The sequence below is a fragment of the Crocuta crocuta genome, unplaced genomic scaffold (genome assembly GCF_008692635.1).
Source record: "Crocuta crocuta isolate KB4526 unplaced genomic scaffold, BGI_CrCroc_1.0 scaffold348, whole genome shotgun sequence".
Taxonomy (NCBI): domain Eukaryota; kingdom Metazoa; phylum Chordata; class Mammalia; order Carnivora; family Hyaenidae; genus Crocuta; species Crocuta crocuta.
Genome location: NW_027529573.1, coordinates 6,148,108 through 6,165,150, shown reverse-complemented (window position 1 = coordinate 6,165,150; position 17,043 = coordinate 6,148,108). Strand labels below are relative to the sequence as shown.

Sequence of the window (17,043 nt, the reverse complement as noted above, 5' to 3'; positions counted from 1 at the left end):
CTGTTCTTAGAATTCTTTACCAGCATTAGTTTTCTTGTCACTTAGAGCCGTATGGCCCAGTGTGGAAGCCGCTAGCCACGTGTGACTCCTGAGCCTTTGAAACGGCCGATGTGACAAGTGTGAATGCACATGGGCTCTAAGTGCAAGGCACACTCGCTTAAGTTTCAAAACCAAATGTAGAAACAAGATTCTACAATACCTCGTTAACTAATTTTATACGAATTACGTGCTGAAGTTACAATGTTTTTGCCCTATTGGGGTTAAAGAAAGTGACATTACTCAGTTTAAACCAGCAACGTGGCTCACGTTAGGGCTTCTCTTGTCGGTGGTGATTCAGATAAAGACGCAGTAATCCCAGTTTAAGGGAAACGCGCCATCTTCCCCTGAATCCTAAAACAAGGCCATGCATCTGGGGGCCGCTTTGTGAAAAGGTGTTGCAGAAAACGTGCTCCCGGTAGAGAAGCCCCACGGGTGTCCCCGTCCTGGCGGGTCTATTATCACTGCCCTATGCGCCCGACTCTGGCGACTTGTGACTCTGCACTAACCAAGACCATATTCTTTCTCAGCGACAAGTTCACCCGATTTTGCCAGTGGAAAAACGTAGAGTTAAACATCCATGTGAGTATCCTCTTAATTCTTTCCCTTTTTTTTTTCTTTTTTTTTTTAAATAAAAACTTCCTCTGGCTTCACTTCGTGAGAAAATACTTTATCCCGGAGCACACTCCCACGGGTAAAGCGCCGCTAAACAGATGTCGCCCTTACAGCTCTAACGTATGAAGAACTCATCCCCCCCATACCCGGTTTTGTAAACAGCTCGAGGTTTCATTCTCTTTTTTCTGATTCATATAAGAATGTGTTTATTTACTTAATAAAGGGTATTTTAAGCTGTGATTGACCCACAGAAATTGTAGTAAAAAAATACAAGTCCCCTACATAACGGACTTCCCATATGCCCTTGTCTTTCACCACCCTGGTTAAGGACTCTTTTCTCTTTCTTATTATTAGGTCTCATCTNTTTTTTTTTTTTTTTAATTATATTTGAGAGTGAGAAAAGCAGCCGTCACTTCTAACACACATTTCCTGCAAGGCTCTTCTGCTTCCAGTGTTCAACCTCGGGTTCTGAGGGGTGTCCCTTGCTTCACTTTTAGAACCCATGTTTCTTTCTTTCTTTTTTTTTCTTTTAAATTTTTTAATGTTTATTTTATTATTTTTGAGAAAGAGACAGAGCATGAACAGGGGAGGGGCAGAGAGAGAGGGAGACACAGACTCCGAAGCAGGCTCCAGGCTCTGAGCTGTCAGCACAGAGCCCGACGTGGGGCTCGAACTCACAAACCGCAGGATCATGACCTGAGCCGAAGTCGGCCGCTTGACCAGCCGAGCCACCCAGGTGCCCCGTGCCCTTGTTTCTTGATACAGCTTCTTTTACCTTCCCCTTCGTGTCAGTTTGTGAGTAAGAAAAAGAAATAATCAACTGGATTGTATTTTTTTTTGAAACTTGAGGGTATCATTGGGAGGAGCAGGGTTTTTTTTTTTTATTCTTTTTTTTTTTTTTTTAACTTCCCCTTTCTTTCACGTTTCCTGGCAGGGTTGTAGAAACAAGAGGGAAATAACACATTTTTCAAAATATCCTCTATATTTGCCATAGATCTTTCTCACGCTTCTTCGGCAGACCCCATGTGCTCACGTCCTGCTGTCCCCGAGCATCAGATGTGAAGCCTGTGGGCCCAGTTAGCTGCGGCTGCAAACACGGTGTTTCCAGGGCTGTCTGGGGGAACCTTCAGACCTGGCCCTTAACTTGCCAGGATGCATAAGCTAGTAGGCCATTTGCTCTTATCCGACTGCCCCTTCAGAACGTCTGGTTCACTATCTGCCTTTGTACCATCTAAGAGCATTTTTTTAAAAAATTTTTAATGTTTATTTTTGAGAGAGAGAGACAGACCACGAGTGTTGGAGGGGGCAGAGAGGGAGGGAGACACAGGATCCGAACCAGCCTCCAGGCTCCGAACTGTCAGCACAGAGCCCGACGCGGGGCTCGAACCCACGATCCATGAGATCAGGACCTGAGCCGAAGTTGGACGCTTACCTGACAGAGCCACCCAGCCTCCCCAGTACCATCTAAGAGTATTAAAGCTACTTAGGAAGGGGGGCATTGCTGAGATACTGACACGAGGAAAGGGCTTATGAATGAAGCCTCTTTATACACTTTCCTCCTACGTCGGGTCTTGTTTCATGCTCACATGCCCAGCGCGAGTCCTAGCGATTCCCTGATGTTATCGATAAAAAATTCACATGGCCAGGCATCCGCCGAGGTTTCTCATCATATGGCCCGTGGATGCCCTCGATGTAGACTTGTTTTTTTTTTGCCATGACAGTTCCTGGAATTGCTGAGCTGTTCCCACACTTCCGGCTTCAGAGTAGCTGAGATTGCTTTTCATTGGGACTAGAAATTTCACGCTCCCTGGTCCTCAGGGCATACATCTTATGACCTAAAAGGCAGGAGATCGGAAAAACAGTCTGACTGGGCTCCCACTCTCTCCTCTTCCCGTTTGCCTCCCTTTTGTGCATTTTGGGGCTGGAGCAGATGGCGGGTCTAGAAAGTCTTGCAACCTTGCACATCTGGTCTTACAGTCCGAGGAATCAGTCACAGAAAGGGCAGGTCCCTCTATCAGAATTACTGTTTTAGTGACTGACCGTGGTTTGCGTGAAAACAACAGCATAATTTCAGTGCAGTTCTCTGTTTTCATACCGTGTTTTGAATTCACAGTTGACCATGAATGATTTCAGCGTGCATAGGATCATCGGACGAGGGGGATTCGGCGAAGTGTACGGTTGCAGGAAAGCAGACACTGGGAAAATGTAAGCTCTCTGTGGGCTTTATGCTTTGCATCAGAAGAAAACACCTACCTCGATTTGTGAAAGCCCCTGACCTCACTCCTGAAGTGACTTAACCTCCGAAAGAAATGGGCTGTTTGTTGTGTAACATCGTAAATGAGAATAGTTGGCTGGAACTTCCATCTCTTAGGGCTAAATGGAAAGTTAACAGGTAGCTATGTGTCATGAGCCCCCATGGCTCGGGCCATGCGTGAAGGAGTCTGGGATCTAGAAGTGACCAAGAAGGGCCATTCCATACAGCCTGCCGGGCCAGTCCTGTTGCAAAGAATGCTCTGCTTTGCAGGGGAGAGACCTTCTCTTCTAGACGGTGACCCACCCATGATTTAGCATAGGCACTTTTTGGTGGCCTTACATTCCGGGAGATGTCAGTTCCCCAGATGGGTAGCTCAAGCACTGGTGAGGAGGGTGCCCTGCCTAGGTCACAATCGTGGGGCTCCGTCACTGTCTCTGTCACTGAGCTTACAGGTGCTTGATGTGAGGCCACTTACATGCATGTGAGCCAGGTGTGAAGCTTTTCCAGAAAGTGAATGGTAGAGTCCTTAAGTGGTGCGGGTGTGGGGCGGGGTTTTTAGAAGCAGTTTGCTTATGTGAGCGTATATATCTAAAAGCAAAAGAGAACGGGAAATACGGTTTGATAGACCCAGAGCTACACGTTGGATCAAGTGACAGGCCTTTTTAGAATAGCAGCAAAGTGGAATAGTGTGTGTGGCTTGGTTTGTCACCTTACTGAGTCGGTGTAAGAGGAGCGAGTGGGGTGCGAGAATTCAGGGTCCACCTCCCCCACCACCGGGTCATCACTCAGCCTCTGCTCGGGTCCTCCCCGTGACTGGGCTCGGACAGCTTTGCCAGGCTGCCCTCGTAGGTTTTAGACATGTCCAGTGATGGCCATGATCTTCATCATTTGGGGGCTGAAGTTTACCTTCAGTAACTATGCCCACTGATCTTCCTGTTTTGGGGCCCATGTGGGGTGGACCCAGTGGCTGGAGTGAGACAGCGGCGGGTCCTGCTGAGACAGGATACCTGGTGACCCAAGGTGCGGGTCCTGGTGTCCCACGACCGGGTCAGACCCGGCTCCTGTTCCCAGGCTGGCACAAAGGAGGTCTGTGCCTTCTCTCAGCCTCTGCAGCTGAGTCTGTAGGGGAGGGAGGCTCCTTCCCAGTTGTGAGAATTGAACAGAGAAATACATTGCAAAGCATGCAGATCGCTGCCTATCCCATAGTCCAGGTTAGCGAGCGGTCCTCGGCAGCCCTGTCTTCCGTCCCCACCCTGTACCCCCGCGGTGGACTTTGCTGCTAAATGACGCTCTTGCTTTGGCGCTCAGTCCATTTTGCCAAATGTGTTCCCTGGCCTCCCTCACTGCTGCGCACCCAGGAAGTCAGGAGGTCATCTGCCGCATGATGTGCAAGTCAGTAATATCAGCATGGGTCTCTGTGTTATGTTGGTTGTTTTATGTGAGTCTCTGTGTGTGGAAAAGTGCCTTCCGCTTTCTAGAGCAGGGTTACACACTTACCGGGAGTCCCACAGCTAGGAAGTGGCCGGGCTCAGTCCCTGTGGATCCTAGCCCACCCGGGGACTGCCTCCTCCCGCACTGAGAAGCCAGTGGCAGCCCACTTGCTCAATCCAGGGGTTCAGGGCTTCTTGGGTCTGCAATTTAAACATTCTACCAAATGGCAGCCTGGTAGGGGCTGGTGATAGAAGTGGTATGACACCGTCTGAAAATTCATCATAGGACTTAAAGAACACGACACTTCCTGCATTCTCCTGTTCGATCCCTTAGTTAAGCAGATTCACGTCCGTCAGTGGATTTGTTATGAAGAACCCCTGGGAGAGTGGATAAAAGGACCAAATTTGGGGGCGGCTGGGGAGCTCCGCCGGTGGAGCACTGTCTATTGATTGCAGCTCAGGTCATGATCCCAGAGTTGTGGGATCGAGCTCCGCGTTGGGCTCCATGCTGGGCGTGGAGGCTTTTTGAGATTTTCTCCGCCTCTCTCTCCCTACCACCTGCTCTACGCTGCTCCTGCGCACGCTCTTGCTCCCTCTAAAAAGAAAAAAAATAGCAAAGTTGAACATCTCTCTCTTTTGCTGAGTCATAATGCTGTAAGTTATGATTGGTTAGAAACCAGTGGATTTTCTGTGTCCTGTCACAGCCAGACAAACGTCCGTATTATGTGCGGGGACCTCCTAAAGTGGTCCCTCAGTGGGGACTCACAGTCCCACACAGAGTTCTGAAGCCCCTGTACAAATGTCCTTTCAGCTTTCTGCCACGCTGCTGACAAATTGTCCTTCCTTCTTTAACCTGTGATTAGAGAGAATGCCAAATAACATGTCTGCGGTACCTTCAAAAACCTTGTCAGCTGTTTCTTCTCCACTAACTTTACTATGGACATCTGCGGATGCTTTTTATTATTTGGAAGATGATAAATATCAAGATTAAAAACAAATCAGGGGCGCCCGGCTGGCTGAGTCATTGGGACATGTGACTCTTGATCTCAGGGTGGTGAGTTTGAGCCCCACGCTGGGTGCAAAGATTACTTTAAACGAACAAAAAACAACCAATCAAATAACATTTTAGAATGTGCCTTTTTGAGTATGTGCCTGCCTTTTTCATTTTGCTGGTTGCCAGTGTTTGAGCCTTTCACTCTGCCCTCTTGCAAAATCTTAACCACTGCTGAAATCACAGTTCCTAAAATTACACACACCACCGCAAGACATACATAGTAGTAACTAAACAGCAACAAAATGTACAACATTTTATTTTCACCCAATTTATTAATATCCCTCTACTTTATGTTCTCATTTAACTGGAACTTCTATTCATGTAATGGCTGAAATATCTTAATTATTGCTTGATTTAAAAAAAAATATTATTTTGATTAAAGAAATTTTTTTAAAGAAACAGTATTTTATTTTATTTGTTTTTGAGAGAGAGCGAGAGCGAGCATGAGGGAGAAGCAGAGAGAGAGGGAGACTGAGAATCCCAAGCATGGAGCCCAGTGTGGGGCTCGATCTCGCAGACCATATGATCCATGACCTGAGCCGAAACCAAGAGGCCTATGGATGCTCAGCCGACTGAGCCACCCGGGTGCCCCTGAAACCTTTTCATTTTCGAATAGTTTTAGGTTTACAGAAAAGGTTCAAAAACATCACAGGGAGTTCCCGTGATCCCCACCCAGTAGCTCTGTCTTACGTTACTGCGAACATTTGTCACAACAAATGAACTAATATCGATACATTATTATTAACTTGAGTCTCCTTTTTTTTTTTTTAATTTTTTTTACTTTTTACCCAATGGCTTTTTCTGTTAGCCAGATCCCGTGTTATGTTCAAGTCATCCTGTCCCCTTAGGCTCTTTAGACTATGTAGTTTCTCAGACCTTCCCTGTTTTGAGTGGTGGGCCGCCTTGCGGAGGGCTGGCCCCGTGTACTGTAGAATGTCTTCCAGTTGGGGCCTGCTCTGCTCGTGGTTATCTGGGGCTGTGGGCTTTTGGAAACAAGACGCCAGTGGCAGCACGCCATTCACATTGAGTCGTATCACGGGTGCCCGTCATTAACATGACTCCTCACGGTCGATGCCGACCTTGACTGCCTGCTTGAGGTCGCATTTGTCAGGCTTCTCCACCCATAACAGCCCTGTCCTCTCTCCTTCACACTGTTCTCTTGGAAAGGAGCTCACCGCGTGCAGCCCCCACCCAAGGAGTGAGGAGTGGTGCTCTGCGTTGAAATTTTCTCTTAATACGTGCAGAATTTAAAAATATACATATACATATATATTTTGTGTGATACTCGGCACGTGCCATTTTGCCTCTTTAAAGCACTTCCCAAATCTTTAGAATCTTTCTCAAGTACGACATGGATCGTTTAAAGCAGCCTGGATTATTTCCAGTGTAGCTTTTTTAACAATATTTCTGTTTCCAGGTATGCAATGAAATGCCTGGATAAGAAGAGAATCAAGATGAAGCAAGGAGAAACGTTAGCCTTAAATGAGAGGATTATGTTGTCTCTTGTGAGTACAGGGGTGAGTATTCTGTTTGGAGCGCTGCTTGCTCTCCAGTGTTCGCTGGTTGGTCGGTTTTCTGGATTGAGCCAATTTATTTAAAATACAGGCATTCTTTTCCAGCAAATGATGCAGCCAGCCAGTTCTCGGGTGGGTGAGCGTTTATAGCAGGGAAGAGCGGCACTAAGTTAATATAAATAGTGTAGAATCCGCATATTATCTCTGTTTAACTTGGGAGTTAGGGAAGTGCTAGTGGCCATCATTACGCACACCCACCACTTCTCCCTTCAGTGGCTGTTTATGACTTTCTTCTCTGTGGCATGTGGTTGCTGAGATGGCAGGAATAAGCGTGGCAACGACAGCTAAGTCACTGGCGTCGAGTTAAGCACTGACTGCATGGCATAGGACTGACCCAGAGGAGAAGTGCAGAGAATGTAGCTCTGGGCCTTTGTGAACAAACAGAGAGAAGGCACCTAGGGTTAGGGTCTGAATTGCACTTGGGGCCTCACGCTGTCACGAGAAGGTGACTTTGCCTTCGCGATGCTCGCTGCTTTTCCCCTGCCATCGTGAACTTCGGTCATTTCCTTTTCCAAGACGATGTTTCCGCCTTTTGGACATTTCATTTGTCTGTTAGCCTAGCATTTTTAGCTCAGCCTTGTGTCAGAACCTTCTACCCCGTGTCTTCTTGCAAAACAGCACCGCATTCTGGCTGCTTTGCAGTGCATGGTCTGACCCTCGAGCAAAACCTTAGCTTTTATGTATTTGAAACAGATCTATGTAAAGATATCCAGAAAAACTCTGTGTCCCAGAACCCGGGGCAGGTCTGCGTGCACCAGCGGGCCTGCCACTCAACGTGCAGAGGAGGTCAGGGGCGCAGGGTCTCCAGGGGAAAGCAGGAGATGAGAGTGGAGTGGCCAGACCCATGCCGAGTACCTCCCTCATGAATTTGAGGCTGAACGCCAAGCCAAGATGGTTTATATGCAATGAGATATATTGGGGATGGTGTCGCCTCCAGATATCCTGAGCTGGTTTCTAAACGGGGTCATTCTCTCCCACACGGCGAAGGAATCAGACTTTGGTGGTGAGTCAAAGAATCCTTTCCAACCAGTAAGCAAGGAACCGGAGGCCCAGAGAATAAATATCCAAGGTGTGGAGACAGCTCATTAAAAATTAATATTTTAATTACCACTTAAAATCTGCAGTAACTCATGTTTGCAATTTAAGGAAATGACATTTCCAATAGAAACTAGAAATGAATGCCACTCATACTGATTCCAACAGCGTGCGAGCTGCTCAGCTTCCATTCCAACTAGTTGCGACCGCAGTCACGCACCCAGGGAAACTCTTACTTGAGATGCCCCATGTCCAGATATTTGGAGGTAGAGGCATATAGAAATTATTTATAGCTACAGTGCTCTTATTTATTATAGTTGAGCTCAATTACGATAACCTTTTACTTCAGTAAAATAATAAATAAAACAAGCTGGACCAGGTGATTTTTTTTTTTTTAAGAGTCTTGCCTATCCAGAAAGCCTGTGATTCTAAATCCACAGTTCACGTCCCATCTTAATAACATATGCTCTTAAGTGAACCTTTTTTTGCCTTGTGCCATTTCCTTGGAGCTACCATTAGAAGGCTCATAATCCCATTGTGTTCAGAAATACCCCTTTGGCAGGGTCCGCTGTCTCCTTGGTGGAGGGAGTGCAGATGCCCTCTGTAGCTGGGCAGGACTCTGGCCTCACTGAGTTCTGGCTCCACCTGCCTCTCTGCTCTGCAGATCAGTGGCCCATCAGATCAGGAATCAGAGTGTGTGGGGACCCCATTCAGGAAGGGGCAGAATGAACCATTTTCAGCAGGCTATTAGAAAGGTACTTCCCTAAGTGCAAGGGGGACAGTGCTTCCACCTCCAGGAAGGCCATGTGGCTTTTAACGGAAAAAGGAAAGCACTTTTATTTTGCAAAATCAGCTGTGAAATCAGTAATCACTAAAACCATCTCAACAGTATTTTAAGGCAAACTAGGTAATCACAGAATGAAATTTGTAATCCATTCTGGAAGATACGTGGAAATTATATTCAAGTTCACAAATCTCTGGTATAGAAAGGAGTCAGATTTATTAGTACGCCCTTAATACAAAGGTTTGGACAGGGGCACCTGGGTGGCTTAGTCGGTTGAGCGTCCGACTTTCGCTTAGGTCATGATCTCGCGGTTCGTGGGTTCGAGCCCCGCGTCGGGCTCTGTGCTGACTGCCAGCTCAGAGCCTGGAGCCTGCTTCGGAGTCTGTGACTCCCTCTCTCTCTGACCCTCCCCTGCTCACGCTGTCTCTCTCTCTCTCTCTCCTAGAAATAAATAAAAATTTTAAAAAAATATACAAAGGTTTGGACAATGCAGATTCAGTGTAGCAATTATTCTGTTGAAACCTGGCTATTTTCTGTGGAATTTAATAATTTTTTTGTTTCTGTTAAGAAAGTAGATATAGATGTGTGGTGTTTTTTTTTGGTGCTTTGCCCGTGTTTGGACTTGGCATTTTAAGTGTACTGTCTTGGATCTGTACTTCTCTCGCTCAGCACTGCTTGTGAGATTTACCGGTGTCATGGCACGTGGCCGCAGTGCGTTCTGCAGTTAAACGGCAGAGGTCTGCGTGCTGCGCATGGCCCGTGGACCAGACGTGGCTTGTGGCCTTTGTTCCATATAGCCCTGAACTAGCCATGGGTTTACACTCCTAAGGGATCGTATAGAAATTAAACAAAGATGTGACAGAGATCGCATGTATAGAAATTAAACAAAGATGTGACAGAGATCGCATGGAGCCCGCAAAGCCGAAAATAATTCGTGTCTAGCCCCTTGTAGAAGAAACTTGCTGACCCTAGCCGTATAGCGTCCCCTGCATGAACGTGCCACAGTTCATGTATCCGTTCTAACATGGATAGACATTCGGGTCATTTTCTGGCTTTTTTGAACAGTGCTGTGAGGAATGTTCTCTTGCAGTTCTCTTGGCTCACATAGTTGCGGGGTGCTGTGAGGGGCTTGCCCTGCGGTGGAAATGCTGGGTCATGGGGCGTGCAGATGGCGCCCAGCTTCGGCAGACAGCACCAGCCAGTTTGCGAAAGCGGTTGTTAGCGCCGTGAGCTCCTAGAAGCCGTAGCTGGGGTCCCATGTACACCATATCTTTCCAGCCACTTGGTATTGTCAGTCTTTTTAACTTTACCCATTCTTGTGGGTTTCAGCGATGACACATGGCAATGACTCGTTTCCTTGGTGACCATTGATGTCCAGCATCTGTTCATAGGCTTCTGAGCCATTGGATACCCTCTTATGTGAAGTGCCTGCCTTCTTTGTTTGCTTGCTTGTTTGTCTTTTCTTTCTTTCTTTCTTTCTTTCTTTCTTTCTTTCTTTCTTTCTTTCTTTCTTTCTTTCTTTCTATTGTTACTATTACTACTACTACTGTTTTTTTGCCATTGTTCTGTTGGGTCGTTTGCCTTTTTCTTTATTGATTTCTGAGAGTTCTTTATATATTCTAAATGTGAGTCCTGTATGCGTTTATGGATCGCAGATACCTTCTCCTATTTTGTGACTTGCCTTTTTAGTCTCTTACCAGTGTCTTCTGAAGGACAGAAGTTCGTAATTTTGTTTTTGTCCAGTTTTGCAGTATTTTCACTGGTAGTGCTTTTTGGTGGCCTAAGAAACCTTTACTTACCCTAGGGTCACAAAGATAGTCTCTTCCGTGTTCCTCTAGAAGCTTTATTGTTTCCCTAAAGATCTCTGTCTTCCTGGAGTTGACTTTAGTGTGTGGTGTGAGGTAGGGGTGGGCGTCCACATTCCTTTGTACAGAAACCTGTTTGCTCCAGCATCAGTGATCAGAAAGGCCATCCTTTCCCCTACCCTGTTGTGTCACTTCATCACAGAGCAGTTGACCATGTATGTGTGAGTCTGTTTCAGGATCCTCAGTTCTGTTCTCTGGGTCTGTTTGTCTCTCCTTGGGCTACTACCACACCGTCTGATTTATTGCTGCTCGGTGACAAGTTTTGGGGCGCCTGGGAGGCTCAGTCAGTTAAGTGTCAGACTTTGGCTCAGGTCACAATCTCATAGTTCGTGGGTTTGAGCTCCATGTCGGGCTCGGTGCTTACAGCTCAGAGCCTGGAGCCTGCTCCAGATTCTGTGTCTCCCCCCCACCCCTTGCTCATGCTCTGTCTCTCTTTCTCTCAAAAAAAAAAACCCCACAAATATTTAAAAACATATATATTTTTTAATATGTATATAACATAAAAATAGTACTATATATGTGTGTATGTATTTGGCATATATATTTCTGTATATTATATATATTTATATATGTAATACATATATTTATATATATAACATATATGCTTATATATATATAATATATATAGTAAGTCTTAATATCTGGTACTGTGACTTTTCTGGCTTTTTCTTCTAGAGTAGATTTTTCTCAGCTGTGTACATCTCCATATAAATTTTGGAAACAGCTCATTGATTTTCACTTTAATTAANAGGAGGACACTTGTGGGGATGAGCACTGAGTGTTATGTGGAAACTAATTTGACAATAAACTATTTAAAAAAAAAAAAAATAAAAAAAATAAAAAAACAAAACAAAACAAAACAAAACAAAAAAAAATTGTATTGGGGTGACCAGGTGGCTCAATTGGTTGAGCGTATGACCATGTCATGATGTCACACTTTGTGAGTTTGAGCCCTGCATCGGGCTTGCTGCTGTGCCCACTTCAGGTCTCCTGTTCCCCGCCCCCCGCTCTCTGTCTCTCCCCGACTCCCTCTTGCCCTTTCTCTCTCAAAAATAAATAAGACATTAAAATAATTTTTTAAAAATTGCATGGAATCTCTCAATCACTTTGGGGGAAAACTGACATCTTTACAACTGAATTATTCAGTCCCTGACTCTGGGATATTTTTCTGCTTTGCAAGCTAGTCGCATTCCCTTTTTATGCTCAGTGTTTCAAGACCGTAGTATATAGATACTTCCTCCCACTGTGTATGGTTCTTCCAACTTCAGAATCAGTTTGAAGTGGGTATTTGACTAGCCAGAGCCAAAGTGTAGACCAACATCTAGTTGGTCTGGTAGAACTGCAATCTCTTTCTGTAGAGCCTGGGTCCTTTGAAGAAACTGCAGATAAAAGGGTCACGATTGAATCTGGGAGAGACGAGACCTTTGAATCCATCTGCTCCACTCTGTGTGCGTTTTGTCACGTAACCAGATCCGCTTCGCTGGGATGGTCAAGGTTACCATGGAGGGATCTGCTTAACGCACAGGGTAGTGGCGTGGATGAGAAAATCTGCAGACGCTGTTTGGCAGCAGATGTGCTTCCGGGGACAGCTTTTGTTTTTCTGATCAACTTTGGCTTTTTTTTTTCTCCCTAGGACTGTCCTTTCATTGTCTGTATGACCTATGCCTTCCATACTCCAGATAAACTGTGCTTCATCTTGGATCTGATGAACGGTGAGCGCCACGCAGGAAGTCTGAACGCAGGGAGAGCGTTGGCCGTGACGTGAGGCCTCAGCACGCGCTGATCTGTGCCCGCCGGCAGTTTGGGTCTTTGGGATAATTGGGTTTTCCCTCTGAAGTTTGAGGAAGCCTTCTGCTCTTCAAGTGTCCATTAAAATTCACTTTAAATTCCCCTCTGTGCCCTCCTAGTTTCTCACCAGGAAGTTTGCGTTTTCCGGAAGAGATTTTCATAAAATACGTAAACTTCATTTTCTGGAACGCAGCTGGCCTAGATCTTTAATTAGCTTGTTTCCTAACCCTCAACTTTTAGGAATGAAATGCCTCACAAGAACGTAGGCCAAAGATAGAAGTATATTCAGAAGCCGACTTTGAAGCTGGGCTCCTGGCCCAGTATACTTAGCCCAGACCAGCCATCCATTGATCTTGTAAGCCATGAATGCCAACAAAGTTCTAGCTAAAAAAGTAGCTTTCTAATGCTAGAGAGTGACACAGGACGTACTCAAAGTGTTTTCAGTCACAAGAGCTGATGTAGAAGGCCTATAGGACAACCAATGGAATGCCCTGTTTTGGAAGTTCATTTGAAGTTGTTACATTTTGAGGGTTTAACTTAAAGCTAGACCTCTTCGACAGCTTGGAGGAGTCAGACATAATAGTGGGCAAAGAAACCAGACACTGTAATGTGTCTCCTATGCGATTCCATGTTTATGACTCTCAGAACAGTTAAAATGAATGGACGGTGAGAGGTCAGGTTGGAGCCTCCTTGGGCCTAACCACGGGCCGGGGGCTGAGGCATGGACAGGTGAGGGCACTGGGCCCCTGGGATCATGTAAATCTTACATTTCGATCCACCAGCGGGTCTGCAGGGAAGAGAAGGTACTTACGAAAGCGGACACACGTTAACTTCTATGGATCAGTGGAAGCTATTCCTTTACAGCTCCTAAAGACGTCCCTTACCCTGTTGGTGGCATCCTCTGTCTCTGTAACTTGAGCCCATATGATGATGGATTTTTTCCAAATGTTTTATTATGAAAACTTGCAAACACAGGGCAAAACTGAAAAACACTGTACCGTGGACACCTAAATGCCCGCCTAGCTGGATTACAGCAGTTACAGTTTTGCTCTTGCATCCACTCTCATATCTCTCAGTATGATCATTTTGTTTGTTTGCTTGTTCTTTTATCGTCCACGGAGCCAGTTGCCAAGCCAGCTACTGGGTCAACTGTGTCACAACCCAGTCACTAGACAGGAAGTGAGTGATCCAGGCAGATTAGCGCGTCCCAGACTGCGAAGGTACGTGTGGGTGCTAGATTCCCCGTCTGCGAATGATGCCTTCGTTGTCTGCTGCCCCAGCCACCCACCCACATTTAGGCATTAGCAATGTGTCAGCTTCCTCTGTACCCTTTAGAGTGTTTTCTCAGACTACACAAGTCAAAGATAGATATAGACAAAGCAGCAGCCTTTTTGTGCCGTGTCCTAAGTATTTAGGACAGCAACAGGTTTTGCTTCTTGCAGATGAACACGCTTTGCCTTGACCTCCGCATCTGTCTGTGATTTCAGGGGGCGATTTGCACTACCACCTTTCCCAACACGGGGTGTTTTCTGAGAAGGAGATGCGGTTTTATGCCACTGAAATCATCCTAGGGCTGGAGCACATGCACAATCGGTTTGTTGTGTACAGAGACTTGAAGGTAAGGCAGTCTGGTTCCGGCACCTGCGCGGTAGGTCATTGCGGTCGTGGGTGCCCAGACTGTCCCTTCTCTTTCGTAGGACCTGCCGTGTCCCTCATCTCAGCCCCCGGGGAAGTCACATCTGTGTGGTGTCGCCTGTCCAGACCCTAAACCCTGTTCCAGGAGCTCCTTCCCTTCCCGGTTGTCACTGTCCGCCCTGTGCGCCCTGCCCTGCCCAGTGCAGCACACATACTAAAAAGTTTTCATTGGTGACTGGATGAAAAGCAAGGCAGGAGTTACTTGGTGTTGCTGATTAATTACAATTACAATTATAATTCATTGTAATGCACATAATGTTCACTAAGCAACTGATTTGGCCACGGCTCTGGGTTAGAACTGGTGCTGTACAAAACTNTTGGCCCAAGGGGGGGCCGGGCCGAGGCCAGGCCCATCAGTCTGCAGCTTACCCCCATGGGCGACTCTGAGAGTTCACGTTGTCTTAAGACTGTCTTCAGAATCACCAACAGATTTGTAGAGGAGGTACTTGGTGCATTACAGTGGCGCCTCGTGGACCTCTCTGGCCTTGACAAACTGGACTGAGTCTCTTTGGAGTCTCCCGTTTCCGCACCATCTGTGATGCTCCGTCCTGGGTTCTGCATTTCTGAGGGAGCTGAGGTTTTGCTCAGTACGTCCATGGGGACACTTGTGGTGAGAAGCCCAGGTAGAGACAAAAGAGACCCTGACGAAGATAGGAATGATCACGCAGATACGTAATGGTGCACATCATGATGGGAAGGAAAATGGTAGGAGAGACAGTTTCCCCACAGGGCGAAAGCAGCCCGCGAAGACGTGTTTGTCTCCTCTTTCGGATTCCTTCTTGAACGGACCCAGGTCACCGACTGGAGTGTACAGCTTACACTCCTTTCCTCCAAGGAGCTGTGTTTTGATCAGCCGCCTTAATTTTTTAAGGTTGCCTTGCAAGAATCTAAAAGATTTTATCTTATTTTCAAGCCTCTTGGTGTTTTTCACAAAACACTTTGTAAAAGTTAAGGCTTTCTGCAAGGTTACAGAATTAGTCCCTTCGTTTTCATCTGAGCATGAAGGAGAAAAAAATATGTTTTCATTGCATTAGAAATAATTAGACACTGGTCGGCACATGACATTTTGTTTCCCCCTGTGAGTTTTGCAGGAGGATAAAATACATGCTGAAGGCCCACGAAGCACCATTGTAATGCATTTTAATTTAAATCTATAACCGGTCTCTAATCTTCTTTATGCTGTATCTTGTTTTTGTTTTCGAAGCTATTTAGTAGGCAGTGGTATTATTTAATTTCTATTCAAACTGAATTCTAGTCACTCATGATTATTCATGCTTTAGTTTTATAATAGCATGCCATTATTTTTATTTCAGGCAAAACAATAGTTGATCTCCAGCAGGAAAATATTAAGATGACTGTAATTCAGTGCATGTTAGGGAGAGGAGCTTTGTTTTCCGTGATCATGCCAACTAAATCTAATCTCAGCAGATACATGTCATCCGGGTTGTGGTCAGAGTCACACAGGGTCATTCAGTAGGGTCCTGTGTACCGATTATGGGCTCACAAGCATACCGCTCTTCGAGACTGACGTGGCACTGTGGAGTGCTTTGGTTTCTTTGTATATTCTCATGAGATTCCTTTCTGTTCTGCGCCTCATGGCCTCATGAAGCCGTTGGGCTCCCTCCTTTTGCGGAGAGGTGTGCTGCTCTGGCGGGGCCACAGTCCCCATGCGGGAAAGGAACTACTTTCCAACCCTCATGAACTATGGTGAGGAGACCCGTCCTCCAAGTTCCCTGCCAGGTGTCTCCTTATCTCATGAGTAGGCCCCTTTGTGTCTGTCATTGCCACTTTCGTGCTGGATTTAAATGTGAAAAGGGGTGCCTGGGTGGCTCAGTCAGTTAAATGTCCGACTTATGTTGAGGTCAGGATCACACAGCTCGTGGGTTCGAGCCCTGCGTCGGGCTCTGTGCTGACAGCCAGCTCAGAGCCTGGAGCCTGTTTCAGATTCTGTATCTCCCTCTCTCTCTGACCCTCCCCTGCTCATGCCATCTCTATCTCAGAAATAAATAAAACATTTTAAAAAATAAATAAATAAGCATGAAAAGTGTTATCTTCCATATCTTACTCAACTCGGATGTGGTAGTACAGAATTTGTGTTTGGTGAAACCTAAAGTTATCAAGTGCGTATAGTTGTAGAAATTCTCAAAGCTCTGTGACAACCTGGGGACTCATGAAGATCATCTTGTCTTTCTCTTTAGCCTGCAAATATCCTCTTGGATGAACACGGACACGTCAGGATATCCGATCTTGGTCTTGCCTGTGACTTTTCGAAAAAGAAGCCACACGCGAGTGTGTGAGTAGCGCATCAACTCTGTTCACTGCTGTTTCTCTTCATTGACACGTTGATTCACTCAGACCCCTATCTGGTTACTTGTTTCCCCTGCTTTTCTTGCCAGAGGTGATTGTGAATATGTGATAACACTGGGCCTAGGTTGGCGGCAGGTGCCAAATTCCTGACTATGGGAGAGGAGATTAGTGAGGAGCGTGGATGGACCCACAGCATGATGGCAGGGGCCGGGGTGTCTCCGCAGCACACCTGAGCCCATGATGGCCGGGTGACCCTCATCAGTCAGTTTACCTGCTTGACCCTCTGTGGTCTTCTCTGTAAAGTACAGGCGGTAGTAAATTCCTGCAGGTTCTCTGTCCTATGGATAAAGGGAAGTCTGTGTGCCCGGGTGGGTGCAGAGGCATCTGTGTGGAACTCTCCAAGGGACGCCCAGAGGTCAAGTGTCTCTCTCCATCTACTTTTCTCCTTCATTTTCAAAGTGGCTTTTTTCTTTTTGAAGGGAAATTAGGAACCTTTTTTTTTTGTTTTGTTAAATGAAAAACACAAATCATCTGCTTGCAGGTCATGTTAGACCTGAGCGCTAATTATATCAGTCCTCCAGCAGACCAGGCAGGGGGAACCCGGTG

At 46.2% G+C, this 17,043-nt stretch overlaps 1 protein-coding gene across 1 annotated transcript in view; it reads left to right on the top strand.

Moving 5' to 3' along the window:
* Positions 1-17,043, top strand: part of GRK3 (G protein-coupled receptor kinase 3) — a 106,729-nt gene that overhangs the window by 54,240 nt on the left and 35,446 nt on the right. The window contains exons 6-11 of the mRNA XM_077761679.1: positions 567-618; positions 2,765-2,856; positions 6,807-6,906; positions 12,281-12,359; positions 13,923-14,053; positions 16,329-16,423. Of these exons, the coding sequence (XP_077617805.1) occupies positions 567-618; positions 2,765-2,856; positions 6,807-6,906; positions 12,281-12,359; positions 13,923-14,053; positions 16,329-16,423 (549 nt within the window). The remainder of the gene's footprint in view (positions 1-566; positions 619-2,764; positions 2,857-6,806; positions 6,907-12,280; positions 12,360-13,922; positions 14,054-16,328; positions 16,424-17,043) is intronic.